At 55.6% G+C, this 16,777-nt stretch overlaps 1 protein-coding gene across 1 annotated transcript; it reads right to left on the bottom strand.

Annotated features, from left to right (window-relative positions):
* Window positions 1-3,314: 3,314 nt before the first annotated feature.
* LOC140193339 (V-type proton ATPase 116 kDa subunit a 2-like) lies at window positions 3,315-14,768 on the bottom strand (the record flags this gene model as incomplete). Its single annotated transcript, XM_072250661.1, has 5 exons — window positions 3,315-3,531; window positions 5,371-5,522; window positions 6,059-6,198; window positions 14,282-14,435; window positions 14,556-14,768. Coding segments are annotated over 5 exons (876 nt in total), but the record flags the coding sequence as incomplete, so codon positions are not given.
* Window positions 14,769-16,777: the final 2,009 nt, after the last annotated feature.

Genomic DNA, 16,777 nt, shown 5'->3' with positions numbered 1-16,777 from the left:
TAGCCCGGTATACGGGATGTCCCGGCTAATATGGGATAGTTGGCAACCCCTGTTTTCAAGGTCAACAGTGGGTGTGACAGAGAACGAGGAAAAGGTGCTGCTGACTCGTATCGCTGCCCTCACGGCCTGGTGGCACGTGCTTTACGGCCCGGTGGTTGGGGACCGCTGTTTTGAGAGACTGCTGGATAGGTACACGGAGCCTAGGAAAATAGAGGGCTACGGGTAACCCTGGGTGATTTCTAAGGTAAGGACATTGTTCAGCGCAGCTTTGTGGGCCGAAGGGCCTGTATTGTTCTGTAGCTTTTCGATGTTTCTGGGAAAAATAAAAATGCTCTCAACCTCAGAGTTGAATTTTCATCCAAGTTGCTGGTGAACGCAGCAGGCCAGGCAGCATCTCGAGGAAGAGGTACAGTCGACGTTCCCGGCCCGAGACCCTTTCAAATCTCTTACTAACTCTTCCTTCAGTTAGTCCGGACGAAGGGTAAAGCATCGGTTATAGAGAGTGCCTGCGTCTACACGGAGGGGGAGCAGCGTACTTCGCCTGCGCCCTGACCCCCTTCCAGTCAGAATGCCCCCCACGGAACATCTGCGGAAGTTTTCGAGTTGTCCGGGGCGGCGACCGAACCCCCTCGAACTCCGGGTGAAAGACGGCCGCTGTCTTGTTAGCTGTGAAGAGGATGCTAAGAGGATGCAGGGTGACTTGGATAGGTTGGGTGAGTGGGCAAATTCATGGCAGATGCAATTTAATGTGGATAAATGTGAAGTTATCCACTTTGGTGGCAAAATAGGAAAACAGATTATTATCTGAATGGTGGCCGATTAGGAAAAGGGGAGGTGCAACGAGACCTGGGTGTCATTATACACCAGTCATTGAAAGTGGGCATGCAGGTACAGCAGGTAGTGAAAAAGGCGAATGGTATGCTGGCATTCATAGCGAGAGGATTCGAGTACAGGAGCAGGGAGGTACTACTGCAGTTGTACAAGGCCTTGGTGAGACCGCACCTGGAGTATTGTGTGCAGTTTTGGTCCCCTAATCTGAGGAAAGACATCCTTGCCATAGAGGAAGTACAAAGAAGGTTCACCAGATTGATTCCTGGGATGGCAGGACTTTCATATGAAGAAAGACTGGATGAACTGGGCTTGTACTCGTTGGAATTTAGAAGATTGAGGGGGGATCTGATTGAAACGTATAAAATCCTAAAGGGATCGGACAGGCTAGATGCAGGAAGATTGTCCCTGATGTTGGGGAAGTCCAGAACGAGGGGTCGCAGTTTGAGGATAAAGGGGAAGCCTTTTAGGACCGAGATTAGGAAAAACTTCTTCACACAGAGAGTGGTGAATCTGTGGAATTCTCTGCCACAGGAAACAGTTGAGGCCAGTTCATTGGCTATATTTAAGAGGGAGTTAGATATGGCCCTTGTGGCTACGGGGGTCAGGGGGTATGGAGGGAAGGCAGATACAGGGTTCTGAGTTGGATGATCAGCCATGATCATACTGAATGGCAGTGCAGGCTCGAAGGGCCGAATGGCCTACTCCTGCACCTATTGTCTATGTTTCTAGGTTTTCTTTATAGCTGCATTGATATGTTGGCACAGCACACTGCGGCCACTCCGGAATAAATATCTGTTATCCGTCAAGTCGGGTGCCGTGCACAATCCTGATTCGATGGAGATGGACGTGAGGGCACGGAAGAACGTCTGGAGAAACTTCTGGAATGCCTGCTTCGCTGCCGCTGCTACCGTGCGATCCGGAATCCCCGGAGGGGAAGGCCCCGGGTCCTCGGCTTTGCTTGTTGCTCGGCGGCCGGGGCCGGGGCCGGGGTCGAAGCGCTCGGCAGAGACGGCGCTCGGTGTCGGAGGCTGGAAGTTTTCGGATGAACTCAGAGTCGGCGGCGGTCGGGTGCTTCCAACGCATCGGCGAGTTGGTGGAGCTTGGAGGTTCGTGGCGGGGAGAGTTTTTCTTCCTTCTGCCGTCTGCGTGAGATGATGGGGCCATCGGGACTTTGAGACTTTTTTTTTACCGTGCCCATGGTCTGCTCTTTATCAAATTACGGTATTGCTTTGCACTGTTGTAACTATATGTTATCATTATGTGGTTTTGTCAGTTTTAGTCTTGGTCTGTCTTGTGATATCATTCTGGAGGAACGCTGTATCATTTCTTGATGCGTGCATTTCCAAATGACGATAAACGAGGACTGAGTGTCCTCATAATCTAATCTAATATGATGGGACCGGGTTAGGTCCTCAGAGACGTGGACACCCAGGAACTCGAAGCTGCTCACTCCCTCCACTCCTGACCCCTCTGCGAGGACCGGTGAGGGATCTCCTCGTCTCCCCCTGCCTGAGGCCCTCAATCAGCTCCTTCGTCTTACTGACGTTGAATGCCAGGTTGTTGATTAGAATGTCTTGTAGAACGTAATACACAACCTACCGCCTCGGACTTCAACTACTGCACAGAGTCTTGTCATCTTCAGAAGTTTTCCGATGACTCTGCCGTAGTTGGATGTGTCAGCAAGGGAGATGAGGCTGAGTACAGGGCTACGGTGGGAAACTTTGTCACATGGTGTGAGCAGAATTATCTGCAGCTTAATGTGAAAAAGACTAAGGAGCTGAGGAGAGCTAAGGTACCGGTGACCCCTGTTTCCATGCAGGGGGTCAGTGTGGACATGGTGGAGGATTACAAATACCTGGGGATACGAATTGACAATAAACTGGACTGGTCAAAGAACACAGAGGCTGTCTACAAGAAGGGTCAGAGCCGTCTCTATTTCCTGAGGAGACTGAGGTTCTTTAACATCTGCCAGACGATGCTGAGGATGTTCTACGAGTCTGTGGTGGCCAGTGCGATCATGTTTGCTGTCGTGTGCTGGGGCAGCAGGCTGAGGGTAGCAGACACCAACAGAATCAACAAACTCATTCGTAAGGCCAGTGATGTTGTGGGGATGGAACTGGACTCTCTCACGGTGGTGTCTGAAAAGAGGATGCTGTCTAAGTTGCATGCCATCTTGGACAATGTCTCCCATCCACTACATAATGTACTGGTTGGGCACAGGAGTACATTCAGCCAGAGACTCATTCCACCGAGATGCAGCACAGAGCGTCATAGGAAGTCATTCCTGCCTGTGGCCATCAAACTTTACAACTCCTCCCTTGGAGGGTCAGACACCCTGAGCCAATAGGCTGGTCCTGGACTTATTTCCTGGCATAATTTACGTATTACTATTTAACTATTTATGGTTCTATTACTATTTATTATTTATGGTGCAACTGTAACGAAAACCAATCTCTCCCCCCCAACCCGAACACGCACGCTACCCCCCTCTCCCCGGATTCTCGATCTGGTAGCACCGCCTCTTCTCCCGTATCCACAGCTCTCTCACCCCCCAGTCCCCCCCGGTGAGGACTTAAGGCAGTGATCGGCGAACCTGGAAAAGAGCTCACACTCACCGGGTCGATGCCGAACGGGTAAACCCCTTCGAAGACGTGCTCGACGACCGGATTCAACGTCATGGAGGGCGTGTCGCGGAGATCGCTGAAACGGAGTCACAATCAGAGAGAGACAGAGAGACAGAGAGAGAGAGACACACACAAACACACAAAGACAGAGAGAGACAGAACAGGATGATGGGGGGGGGGACATGGGAACGGTCAAGAGGAGACTAGGAGGAGTGGTTGACCGTGGGGGTTGGTACAGGAGATGGGGATGGTCAAGGGGACATGACGAGGAGTGGTTGACCGTGGGGGTTGGTACAGGAGATGGGAGATGGTCAAGGGTAGACTACAAGGAGTGGTTGACCATGGGGCTGGTACAGGAGATGGGGACGGAGACTATGATGAGTAGTTGACCAGGGGGCTGGTACAGGAGATGGGAGATGGTCAAGGGGAGACTGCGAGGAGTGGTTGACCATCGGGTTGGTACAGGAGATGGGAATGGTCCAGGGGAGACTACGAGGAGTGGTTGACTGTGGGGGTTGGTACAGGAGATGGGAGATGGTCAAGGGGAGACTACGAGGAGTGGTTGACCGTGGGGGTTGGTACAGGAGATGGGGATGGTCAAGGGGACATGACGAGGAGTGGTTGACCGTGGGGGTTGGTACAGGAGATGGGAGATGGTCAAGAGGAGACTACGAGGAGTGGTTGACCATGGGGCTGGTACAGGAGATGGGGACGGAGACTATGATGAGTGGTTGACCATGGGGGCTTGTACAGGAGATGGGAGATGGTCAAGGGTAGACTACAAGGAGTGGTTGACCATGGGGGTTGGTACAGGAGATGAGGATGGTCAAGGAGGGACTATGAGGAGTGGTTGACCAGGGGGCTGGTACAGGAGATGGGGATGGTCAAGGATAGACTACGAGGAGTGGTTGACCGTGGGGGTTGGTACAGGAGATGGGGATGGTCAAGGGGACATGACGAGGAGTGGTTGACCGTGGGGGTTGGTACAGGAGATGGAGGACGGTCAAGGGTAGACTACAAGGAGTGGTTGACAAGGGGGCTGGTACAGGAGATGGGAGATGGTCGAGGGGAGACTACAAGGAGTGGTTGATCGTGGGGTTGGTACAGGAGATGGGGACGGTCAAGAGGAGACTATGATGAGTAGTTGACCAGGGGGCTGGTACAGGAGATGGGAATGGTCCAGGGGAGACTATGAGGAGTGGTTGATCGTGGGGTTGGTACAGGAGATGGGAATGGTCAAGGGGGGGATTACGAGTAGTGGTTGACCATAGGGCTGGTACAGGAGATGGGGACGGAGACTATGATGAGTGGTTGACCATGGGGTTGGTACAGGAGATGGGAATGGTCAAGGGGGGATTACGAGTAGTGGTTGACCATGGGGCTGGTACAGGAGATGGGGACGGAGACTATGATGAGTGGTTGACCATGGGGTTGGTACAGGAGATGGGAATGGTCCAGGGGAGACTGCGAGGAGTGGTTGACCAGGGGGTTGGTACAGGAGATGGGGATGGTCAAGGGTAGACTACGAGGAGTGGTTGACTGTGGGGGTTGGTACAGGAGATGGGGATGGTCAAGGGGACATGACGAGGAGTGGTTGACCGTGGGGGTTGGTACAGGAGATGGGAGATGGTCAAGGGTAGACTACGAGGAGTGGTTGACCATGGGGCTGGTACAGGAGATGGGGACGGTCAAGAGGAGACTATGATGAGTAGTTGACCAGGGGGCTGGTACAGGAGATGGGAGATGGTCCAGGGGAGACTACGAGGAGTGGTTGATCGTGGGGTTGGTACAGGAGATGGGAATGGTCCAGGGGAGATGTACAGGGAGTGGTTGGTTGAGAGAAGGAATGGGTGACGGAGAGAGCAGCGTGGGGAAAAAGGGTGGGATGTCACGGGGCTCGGTCGCGGAGACGTACGAGGTCCGGTTGACCATGGGGCGGACGTGCCAGGCGGACGGGAAGATGGCCAGGGACAGGCTGAAGCAGTCGTTGTAGATGAGCCCAGTGTAGATGGAGAAAAGGCCCATCAGGAGCAGCAGGTAGCGGCCTTGGAAAAGCATCTGCCAAATCTGGGGGGGGGCAGCAGACCGTCAGGGGAGAGGGGCAGGGGGGGGAAGAGAGATAGAGAGAGAGATAGAGAGATAGAGAGATAGAGAGATAGAGAGATAGAGAGATAGAGAGATAGAGAGATAGAGAGATAGAGAGATAGAGAGATAGAGAGATAGAGAGATAGAGAGATAGAGAGATAGAGAGATAGAGAGATAGAGAGATAGAGAGATAGAGAGATAGAGAGATAGAGAGATAGAGAGAGAGAGATAGAGAGAGAGAGAGAGAGAGAGAGAGAGAGAGAGAGAGAGAGAGAGAGAGAGAGAGAGAGAGAGAGAGAGACAGACAGACAGACAGACAGACAGACAGACAGACAGACAGACAGACAGACAGACAGACAGACAGACAGAGATGTTCATCAGTTATTGGTATAGCTCCTTTAACCCCACACTCCGCATCTGGACCAGCTCAGCTCTCCCCCACCTCTTCCGTTTTTCCTCCCCCTCCTGTCCCTGTCGCTCCCTCCCCTCACCCCTGACCGAGGCGCGCATGCCCTCACCTCGTTGCCTGCCTGACTGTAGCGGCGTGAACGCTCCACCAGGATCATCCAGAGGGCGAAGAGGAACATGATCAGCCCGTGCCCCACGTCGCCAAACATCACGGCAAACAGGAACGGGAACGTGATGATGGTGTACGGGGCTGCGGAGAGAGGAAGAGAGAGTCACAGAGTGAATCTCCCTCCGCACCGTCCCATCACACACTCCCGGGGTCAGACACAGAGTGAATCTCCCTCCATACCGTCCCATCACACACTCCCGGGGTCAGACACAGAGTGAATCTCCCTCCTCACCATCCCATCACACAATCCCGGGGTCAGACACAGAGTGAATCTCCCTCCGCACCGTCCCATCACACACTCCCGGGGTCAGACACAGAGTGAATCTCCCTCCACACCGTCCCATCACACACTCCCGGGGTCAGACACAGAGTGAATCTCCCTCTACACTGTCCCATCACACACTCCCGGGGTCAGACACAGAGTGAATCTCCCTCCGCACCGTCCCATCACACACTCCCGGGGTCAGACACAGAGTGAATCTCCCTCCACACCGTCCCATCACACACTCCCGGGGTCAGACACACAGAGTGAATCTCCCTCCGCACCGTCCCATCACACACTCCCGGGGTCAGACACAGAGTGAATCTCCCTCCGCACCGTCCCATCACACACTCCCGGGGTCAGACACAGAGTGAATCTCCCTCCGCACCATCCCAACACACACTCCCGGGGTCAGACACAGAGCGAATCTCCCTCCACACCGTCCCATCACACACTCCTGGGGTCAGACACGGAGCGAATCTCCCCCCGCACCGTCCCATCACACACTCCCGGGGTCAGACACAGAGCGAATCTCCCCCCGCACCGTCCCATCACACACTCCCGGGGTCAGACACAGAGCGAATCTCCCTCTGCACCGTCCCGTCACACACTCCCGGGGTCAGACACGGAGCGAATCTCCCCCCGCACCGTCCCGTCACGCACCCCCGGGGTCGGACACGGAGCGAATCTCCCCCCGCACCGTCCCGTCACGCACTCCCGGGGTCGGACACGGAGCGAATCTCCCCCCGCACCGTCCCATCACACACTCCCGGGGTCAGACACAGAGTGAATCTCCCTCCACACCGTCCCATCACACACTCCCGGGGTCAGACACACAGAGTGAATCTCCCTCCGCACCGTCCCATCACACACTCCCGGGGTCAGACACAGAGTGAATCTCCCTCCGCACCGTCCCATCACACACTCCCGGGGTCAGACACAGAGTGAATCTCCCTCCGCACCGTCCCAACACACACTCCCGGGGTCGGACACAGAGCGAATCTCCCCCCGCACCGTCCCGTCACGCACCCCCGGGGTCGGACACGGAGCGAATCTCCCCCCGCACCGTCCCGTCACGCACTCCCAGGGTCGGACACGGAGCGAATCTCCCCCCGCACCGTCCCGTCACGCACCCCCGGGGTCGGACACGGAGCGAATCTCCCCCCGCACCGTCCCGTCACGCACCCCCGGGGTCGGACACGGAGCGAATCTCCCCCCGCACCGTCCCGTCACGCACCCCCGGGGTCGGACACGGAGCGAATCTCCCCCCGCACCGTCCCGTCACGCACTCCCGGGGTCGGACACGGAGCGAATCTCCCCCCGCACCGTCCCGTCACGCACTCCCGGGGTCGGACACGGAGCGAATCTCCCCCCGCACCGTCCCGTACTCCCGGGGTCGGACACGGAGCGAATCTCCCCCTGCACCGTCCCGTCACGCACTCCCGGGGTCAGACACAGAGCGAATCTCCCCCCGCACCGTCCCGTCACACACTCCCGGGGTCAGACACAGAGAGGAGCTGTGCTGACTGAGCTGGGAGAAATCGAGGCAAAACTACTGGATAAAGTTCGTGGAATACTTTGGAGGTGGCTCTAAAAGTCTCTTGAACAATCGAGTGAGTGACGGCGCTGGTGAAGAAACTCGGTGTGCAGTTTTACTGCCGGTTTGGGCTGGGTTTGTTGGCGGCTGCTAACTGCATAGCTCCCAGCTGCAGCCGCTGGCAACTCGCCAGGAAGCCGGTTCGCTCCAAAACCGGAGGCAAACGCCGTCGTTCCCCCCCCATTGACAGCGGGGGTAACGTTCCTCCTCCATTGTTTTTCCTGATTTTCGTCCGGTGTTGGTGCCGAAGCATCTGGAAGGACGTTTCGGCCTCTCCCGGCCTGGGTCTCTGCAAGTCCGACGGAGCCTTTCCTGGCGTCGAGCCAGCGAGGAACTGTCGACTGCAAACTTTCCCGGCCAGTTATTCGACTCGTTCCAGGACTTCTAACCGGCACCGCTGTAGGATTCTCGGACTGGAAAGAGCGCCAGCATGCCGGACCGGTCTCCAGGGAGTCGCGGGCCTTCGGGGAGTTACGCAAGGGCGGCTGCCTCCCCGGCCTCGGACAACGCCCTGTTTTGGTCGGTGAAGGTGGAACGTGGGGTGCAATGTATTTTGCGCCCTGGAATGACACTAGAAAAGTGTACGGAGGCAATGGAGGACCTTGTTGGGAAAGGTGGTATTCTGGCCACCGAGAAGGAGTTTGGAAAGGCGGTGTTTTATCTGGTGAATGAAGAGCTAGTGCACCGGGCCCTAAGCAGGGGAGTCACGGTAGACAACATCTTTTTACCTATGGAGCTGGTGACGGCCCCCACGCAACGTATCGTGCTTGGGCATGTTAAGCCTTTCATTCCAAATGAGGACTTGCTAACCCCACTGGCCCGTTTAGGGCAAGTAAGGTCGGAGATCACTGCCATCCGACACAAATTTAAGAGACGCACCCTCCGCACCGTAATCTCTTTCCGGCGTCAGGTATTCATGCAGCTGGAAAGGGAGGACGATGTTGAGGGCCGGTTTACTGTCCGGCATGAGGGAGTGGATTATCAGGTGTACTGGAGCTCCGAGCGCCCGCGGTGCCATGCGTGCAGGGGGGTGGGGCACTTTCGGAGGGACTGTCCTGCCGCCCGGAACCCGAGGGAGCCCATTTCGGGCACCAGTGCCCCAGCTACCTCTGCCCCTGATCCTACTCCTGCACGTGCATCTGCGCCTGCATCTGACCCTGCCCCCGCCCGTAATCCTGCCCCAGCCCCTCACCCTGCCCCTGCCCCTACCCCTACCTCTACTCCTACGGTTGGGTCGGTCCCTGCTCCTCTCCCTGTGGTTCGGGTGGGGGACGGGGTGGAGTCTGTGCGGAGTAAGAAGGCAAAGGGGAAATCCAAACACAGTAAGAAGCGGGCCTTTGAGGCTGCAGAGCTCACGCCCATTTCGCCTGAAGTGGAGCGTGGGGCTCGGGGAGGTGCGCTAGGAGACGGGGCGATGGAAACAGAGAGCGCCGCCCCATCGGTGAAGCCTGCACCTGTGTGCTCCTCCGGTGTGAAGAGGAGAAGGGAACGTTCCCGCAAGAGGGCAGGGGATGTAGATGCGGAGGAGTCCCAGGAAGGGGTGGGAATCCGGGTAGGGGTTGGTTCTAAACCTGAGTCCCCAGATGTAGCCACCAGTCCTGGGGAAGATGGTGTGGTTGTGCAAATAGCTTGTGATAGCCCTGTTTGCACCAATGAGGCAGCCCTGGAGGCCTCCACCCAGGACCTACAAGTCAGCGCCTCTCTGGAGGCCAGTGTACCGAATAATGTAAGAGGAGACGAGACAAAGCGCTCTCATTCTCAGCACCAGGCTGCTTGTGAATCCCTTGGACCAAAGGTGCCGGGTTCCCCTCTATGCCTGCCCCCTGGGGAGGGCGTTTTTCTGTGCACGTCGACCCCAGCAATTAATGACTTGCAGGGAGTCCCTGGGGATTGTCCCTCCACTGTCGCAAATGTGGATGAGGCTGATGCGACGGTGGAGCGGGCAGGTAAGAGCGAGGTGCCCGCTGCGCGGTATGGGTCACAAGCGCAGCCATCTTTTGGAACATGCGGGGAGGCCGATGGGGATTCTGTCTGCAGTGACGGGTTGGAGGGGGACTCTTTCGATAGTGAAATAATGGACATCCTCACCCCTCCTGAGAAGTCCCCATTGATACCTGTAGAGGAAATTAAGCATTTTATTCTCACCTCTGAGGGTGCCAAGCACCGACCTCAACTAGCCTCGCTTCGCTGGCCCAGCATGCCGAGGCTGGTGAGGTCCCTGCGAGTCATCCTCGGACGAAAGGGAAAGGGAAAGAGGAATGCGGTGGCGGGGAATGACAGACGGCAACTAAAATCTTTCCTAGATGACCTAGTAAGGGACATCAAAGGGAGAAGCAGCCTCGCTCCTACGGGAGATGGTGGGACACAGGGTGTCGCTGGTACCGCTCGAGCCCGGAAGGCAAAAAGTATCCTTGCTTTCTTTCCGGACAGTGTGGTGGAGGGCGCCTCCGCTCTCACCGAAATGGGCACGGCTGCTGAGACCTAGTGTGCTCCCGCCATGAAGCTTACCATAGCTAGTCTCAATGTAAACGGCAGCAGGGGTCCTCTTCGCAGGCATAACAATCTCTCAGTCCTCAGGGATGGGCGGTATACGGTGAGTTTCCTGCAGGAAACCCATACCATCCCTGGGGACGAGTCTGCTTGGCTCCTGGAGTGGCGGGGCGGGGTCTACATGAGCCATTTCAGCTCCATTTCTAGCGGGGGTGGCGATCCTGTTGGCCCCGACCTTCCAGCCAGTAATTGAAAGAGTCCAGGACGTTGTGCCCGGCCGTCTGCTCCACCTGGTTGTGCGCCTGGATGGCGTACCATTGCATTTTATCAATGTGTATGCTCCCAGGCGCGGTGTGATGCAGACGCGCCTATTCTGCCAGCTGTCCACCCTGCTGAGCTCCATCGATCCTGGGGATTGCGTCATCCTCGGGGGAGATTTCAATTGTACCCTCGAGGCGGAGGACCGTTCGGGCCTCCAACGCGACCCAGCATCGGCAAAAAAGTTAAAGGAGCTAGTCGGCTCCTTTGACTTGGTGGACAGCTGGCGGAATCTTCACCCCAACTCTAGCGCCTTCTCGAGAAGGTCTAGAGAAGGAGGTTCCAGGATAGACCGCATTTACATCTCTCGGGCCTACGTCTCCCGCGTGTCGGCGTCCTCCATGCAGCCGGTGTCGTGCTCGGATCATCACCTTGTGTGGATGGAATTTATTCCACTACACCCTCGGGTGGGATCCGGGTACTGGCATTTTAACAACCGGCTGCTGGAGGACAGCCGATTCCGGGATTCGTTCCGAGCTTTCTGGGTCTCCTGGAAGGAGAGGCGAAGAGATTTCTGCTCCCTACGGCTATGGTGGGATGTGGGCAAAGCCCACATCCGGTTTTTATGTCGGGAGTACACTAGGGGGTCGACAAAGAGGCGGAGCTCTGAGGTTGAGCGGCTTGAGAGAGCGTTGCTTGACCTGGAGTCCCGCCTCGGTCCGACCGCTGGAGACCAACAGCTGTGGCAGGAATACCAGGAGAAGAAGGACGCACTAAGGAACCTGCAGCTTCAGCAGTCCCGAGGTGCGTACGTGAGGTCACGGATCCAAATGCTGCAGGATTTGGACCGTGGCTCACCCTTCTTCTACTCGTTGGAAAGGTGGCGGGGAGTTCAAAAGCAGCTAGTGGAGCTGCTGGCTGCCGATGGCTCCTCCATCATGGACCCTGATGGAATTAACAACGAGGTCCGTTCATTCTATCGGTCCTTATTCTCGCCTGATCCGTCAAATGCGGAGGCGTGTAATGAGGTCTGGGAGGATTTGCCGAAGGTCAGCCCAGAGGACGCAGTGCGTCTGGATGCCCCCCTGACTCGGGAGGAGCTGTCCACTGCCCTTCGGCAACTCCGGAGGGGCAAGTCCCCTGGTTTGGATGGACTGAGTGTTGAGTTTTATCAGGCTTTTTGGGATGTCCTGGGGGATGATTACAGCCTTGTCCTAGGGGAGAGCCTAGCCACTGGAGAAATGCCCCTCTCATGGCGGAGAGCTGTTGTGGTCCTACTGCCCAAGAAGGGAGACCTCCGCCTGCTAAAGAACTGGCGGCCGGTCTCCCTCTTGTGCGTGGACTACAAGATCTTCGCCCGGGCAATGGCCAACCGTCTGGGTTCGGTAATTGGACAGGTGGTCCATCCTGACCAATCTTATACAGTCCCGGGCCGCTCCATCCAGGACAATGTCCACCTAGTACGGGACCTGATCCACCTACTCCAGGAGACTGGGACCCCGGCAGCGTTTCTTTCTCTTGACCAAGAGAAGGCTTTTGACCGGGTGGACCACAGTTTCCTGGTGGGCACCCTGCAGGCTTTTGGGCTCGGACCACACTTTGTGGCCCGAGTTCGGCTCCTGTACTCTGCCGCAGAGTGCCTAGTTAAGATTAACGGATCATTGACAGGACCTATCCACTTCCGAAGAGGAGTGCGTCAAGGGTGCCCCATGTCCGGTCAACTGTATGCGATATGTGTTGAGCCATTCCTCAGCCTTCTTCGGCGAAGGCTGACAGGTCTGGTTCTGCGCGAACCGGACATGGGGGTCGTCCTCTCGGCCTACGCCGATGACGTACTCCTCATGATGACAGACCCGTGACCTGCGGAGGATGCGCGAGTGCCAAGATGTTTTCTCGGCGGCATCCTCCGCCAGGATCAACTGGGCGAAATGTTCCGGACTCTTAGTAGGCCAGTGGCAGGTGGACTCCCTGCCGGAGATGAGAGCTTTTGAGTGGAGCACCAGACGTCTTCTCTATCTGGGAGTCTACCTGAGTCCTTCTGGGGAGACCTGGCTGGCGAACTGGCAGGACCTGGAGACAAAGGTCATGGCCCGGCTAGGGCGCTGGTCAGGCCTTCTCAGGGTGCTTTCCTATCGAGGCAGGGTGGTGGTCATAAACCAGCTGGTGGCCTCCATGTTGTGGTACCGGATGGTCACCTTGGCCCCCCCTGCCCCTTTTGTCGCAAGAATGCAGAGGAAGCTAGTGGACTTCTTCTGGGGAAACAGGAAGCACTGGGTCTCTGCAGCGGTTCTGAGTCTCCCAGAAGGAGAGGGCGGACAGTCGCTGGTGTGTGTACGCACACGACTGGCGGCTCTCCGCCTCAGGACGCTGCAGAGATTCCTGTACGCCGAGCACCCTCCCAGGTGGCACGTGTTGGCGACTTTCTTCCTCCGGAGGGGCTGCTGTCTTGCCGAAGATATGCAGCTACCACCGGCGGGCGTCAGCCGTGCTGCTTTGCAGAGGCTGCCCGGCTTCTATCAGGACCTACAGAGAGTCTGGAACATGGTTGCCTCAGGCCGGGAATCCCCTCCTCTGGCAGAGGGCGGGGTCCTGGCCGACCGTTGCCCTGTCTCAACGGATGTCAGTGCGGCTCAGGTGTGTGGAACGACTCGGGCTGAGCTGCTCGTCGGGCCCAGGCCCCGCAGCCTTACCCGAGAGACGAATCCACACAACTTGAGCCGTCTTTCATCAACACCCACAATCCCATTTAGGGATGCAGGCAGGAGGTACCTTTATGGGCTGCTGCTCCACACCCTCCACTTCCTAGCATTTGTCCACCGTCCCGACACGCCATGGCGGTCGGTCTTTCCACCTGGAGGTGAGAGGGGTCCCCAGTGGAAGTCCCTCTACAAGGGAGTCCTTCCCATGCACCTTGGGGATCTCGGCTGGAGGGTGCTGCATAAAGCGGTGCCCTGCAATAAGTTCTTTAGTTTGTACACGGATCTCCCAGCCGCGTGTCACTTCTGCGGGCTGGAGGAGACCGTGTACCATATGTACGTGGAGTGTGTGAGGCTGCAGCCCCTTTTCGCGTATTTGCGTGGGCTGCTTCTCGCCTTCTGGTTGCATTTCAGTCCCACCCTATTCATATATGGTCATCCAGTAAGGAGGGGGGCACAGAGGGATGAGGATGTCCTTGTCAACTTGCTCCTGGGGCTGGCGAAAATTGCCATCCGTGGCTCCTGGAAAAGGGTGGCAGGAGGTTCTCTCCGGGCGGACTGCCTGGCTATGTTTAGGGGGTATGTTCGAGCCCGGGTGAACATTGAAAAGGAATACGCACAGTCCACGGCGACCGTCGAGATGTTCCGGGACCGTTGGGCTCCGCGGGGTGTAAATGCCATCATTGACGAGGATGGCAATATATTGGTTTAACATGTATTGTCTGTTTGTAGTGTAGTAAATGTGTTATTCACTGGGTTTGTAAATATTGTATGGCACCGACATTTGTAATAAAGAATTTTGTATAAAAAAAAAAAAAAAAAAAAAAAAAAAAAGGGGTCAGACACGGAGCGAATTGGTACCTGGATTAACTTCCTGATAGCTGCCCACCCCATAGGCGTCGACGATGCTCTGAAAGGCCGTGGTGAACCGGTTTGTCCGGTTCAGGGTCGGGGGGCTCTCCTTGTCCATGGGCAGCAGGGTGTAGAACGACATCACAGTAGCCCCACTCTTCCGCTTGGGTGGGGAACAGAACGAGAGTTAGACAGGTGGGCCGTCAGGCAAGGAGGGGGTGACGGGGAGTGCGTGCGGCAGAGACGGGGCGAGGCGGAGACGGGCGATGAGAGGGGCACCCACCGAGCCCTCCTCGAGGTCGTGTTGGAGGAGCAGCAGATCCTTACGGGGGCACCACACCTCGGCAATCAGGCACTTGCCGGTCACATCGTAGCTGCACTGGTTCAGCACGGCGTAGATCGCCTTCATCTTGCGGACCCGGAACGTCCACGGGAGCAGGACTTCCGCGACCTTTGCCAGCACCTGGTCCAGGTAGGCGTCCGTCTGTGCCAGCACCTACAGGGAGAGAGAGAGAGATGAGGGAGGGTGGGGGGCAGACAGTGATCCTCTCAGAAATTGTCATCCAAAAAACCTCCCCTCCTCACTCTCTCTCTAATCCCCACATTCTGTCCATCCGATCTCAATCTCTCTCTGCACCCTGTCCCCCTCTCTCTCACCATCCCACTTTTTTGGCAGCCTATCTCTATCCCCCTTTACATATCCCGTCTCTCCCAACATCCTATCTGTATCATCCTTTATATACCCCTCTCTCTCAACACATCCAGAAATAGTAGGGGACAGAGGGTCCAGTGAGATGGAGGAACTGAGTGAAATACATGTTAGTAGGGAAGTGGTGTTAGGTAAATTGAAGGGATTGAAGGCAGATAAATCCCCAGAGCCAGATGGTCTGCATCCTAGAGTGCTTAAGGAAGTAGCCCAAGAAATAGTGGACGCATTAGTGATAATTTTTCAAAACTCGTTAGATTCTGGACTAGTTCCTGAGGATTGGAGGGTGGCTAATGTAACCCCACTTTTTAAAAAGGAGGGAGAGAGAGACCGGGGAATTATAGACCGGTTAGCCTAACGTCGGTGGTGGGGAAACTGCTGGAGTCAGTTATCAAGGATGTGATAACAGCACATTTGGAAAGCGGTGAAATCATCGGACAAAGTCAGCATGGATTTGTGAAAGGAAAATCATGTCTGACGAATCTCATAGAATTTTTTGAGGATGTAACTAGTAGAGTGGATAGGGGAGAACCAGTGGATGTGGTATATTTGGATTTTCAGAAGGCTTTTGACAAGGTCCCACACAGGAGATAGTGTGCAAACTTAAAGCACACGGTATTGGGGGTAAGGTATTGGTGTGGGTGGAGAATTGGTTAGCAGACAGGAAGCAAAGAGTGGGAATAAACGGGACCTTTTCAGAATGGCAGGCGGTGACTAGTGGGGTAACACAAGGCTCAGTGCTGGGACCCCAGTTGTTTACAATATATATTAATGACTTGGATGAGGGAATTAAATGCAGCATCTCCAAGTTTGCGGATGACACGAAGCTGGGTGGCAGTGTTAGCTGTGAGGAGGATGCTAAGAGGATGCAGAGTGACTTGGATAGGTTGGGTGAGTGGGCAAATTCATGGCAGATGCAATTTAATGTGGATAAATGTGAGGTTATCCACCTTGGTAGCAAAAATAGGAAAACAGATTATTATCTGAATGGTGGCCGATTAGGAAAAGGGGAGGTGCAACGAGACCTGGGTGTCATTATACACCAGTCATTGAAAGTGGGCATGCAGGTACAGCAGGCGGTGAAAAAGGCGAATGGTATGCTGGCATTTATAGCGAGAGGATTCGAGTACAGGAGCAGGGAGGTACTACTGCAGTTGTACAAGGCCTTGGTGAGACCAAACCTGGAGTATTGTGTGCAGTTTTGGTCCTCTAATCTGAGAAAAGACATCCTTGCCATAGAGGGAGTACAAAGAAGGTTCACCAGATTGATTCCTGGGATGGCAGGACTTTCATATGAAGAAAGAATGGATGAACTGGGCTTGTACTCGTTGGAATTTAGAAGATTGAGGGGGGATCTGATTGAAACGTATAAGATCCTAAAGGGATTGGACAGGCTAGATGCAGGAAGATTGTTCCCGATGTTGGGGAAGTCCAGAATGAGGGGTCACAGTTTGAGGATAGAGGGGAAGCCTTTTCGGACTGAGATTAGGAAAAACTTCTTCACACAGAGAGTGGTGAATCTGTGGAATTCTCTGCCACAGGAAACAGTTGAGGCCAGTTCATTGGCTATATTTAAGAGGGAGTTAGATATGGCCCTTGTGGCTACGGGGATCAGAGGGTATGGAGGGAAGGCTGGGGTGGGGTTCTGAGTTGGATGATCAGCCATGATCATACTGAATGGCAGGGCAGGCTCGAAGGGCCGAATGGCCTACTCCTGCACCTATTTTCTATGTTTCTATGTAACACCCGATCACTACCCCCGTTATAGACCCCTCCCTCTCAACACCCTATCTCGATCC

The sequence above is a fragment of the Mobula birostris genome, unplaced genomic scaffold (assembly GCF_030028105.1).
Source record: "Mobula birostris isolate sMobBir1 unplaced genomic scaffold, sMobBir1.hap1 scaffold_5053, whole genome shotgun sequence".
Taxonomy (NCBI): Eukaryota; Metazoa; Chordata; class Chondrichthyes; order Myliobatiformes; family Myliobatidae; genus Mobula; species Mobula birostris.
This window is presented reverse-complemented; position numbering and strand designations above follow the sequence as displayed.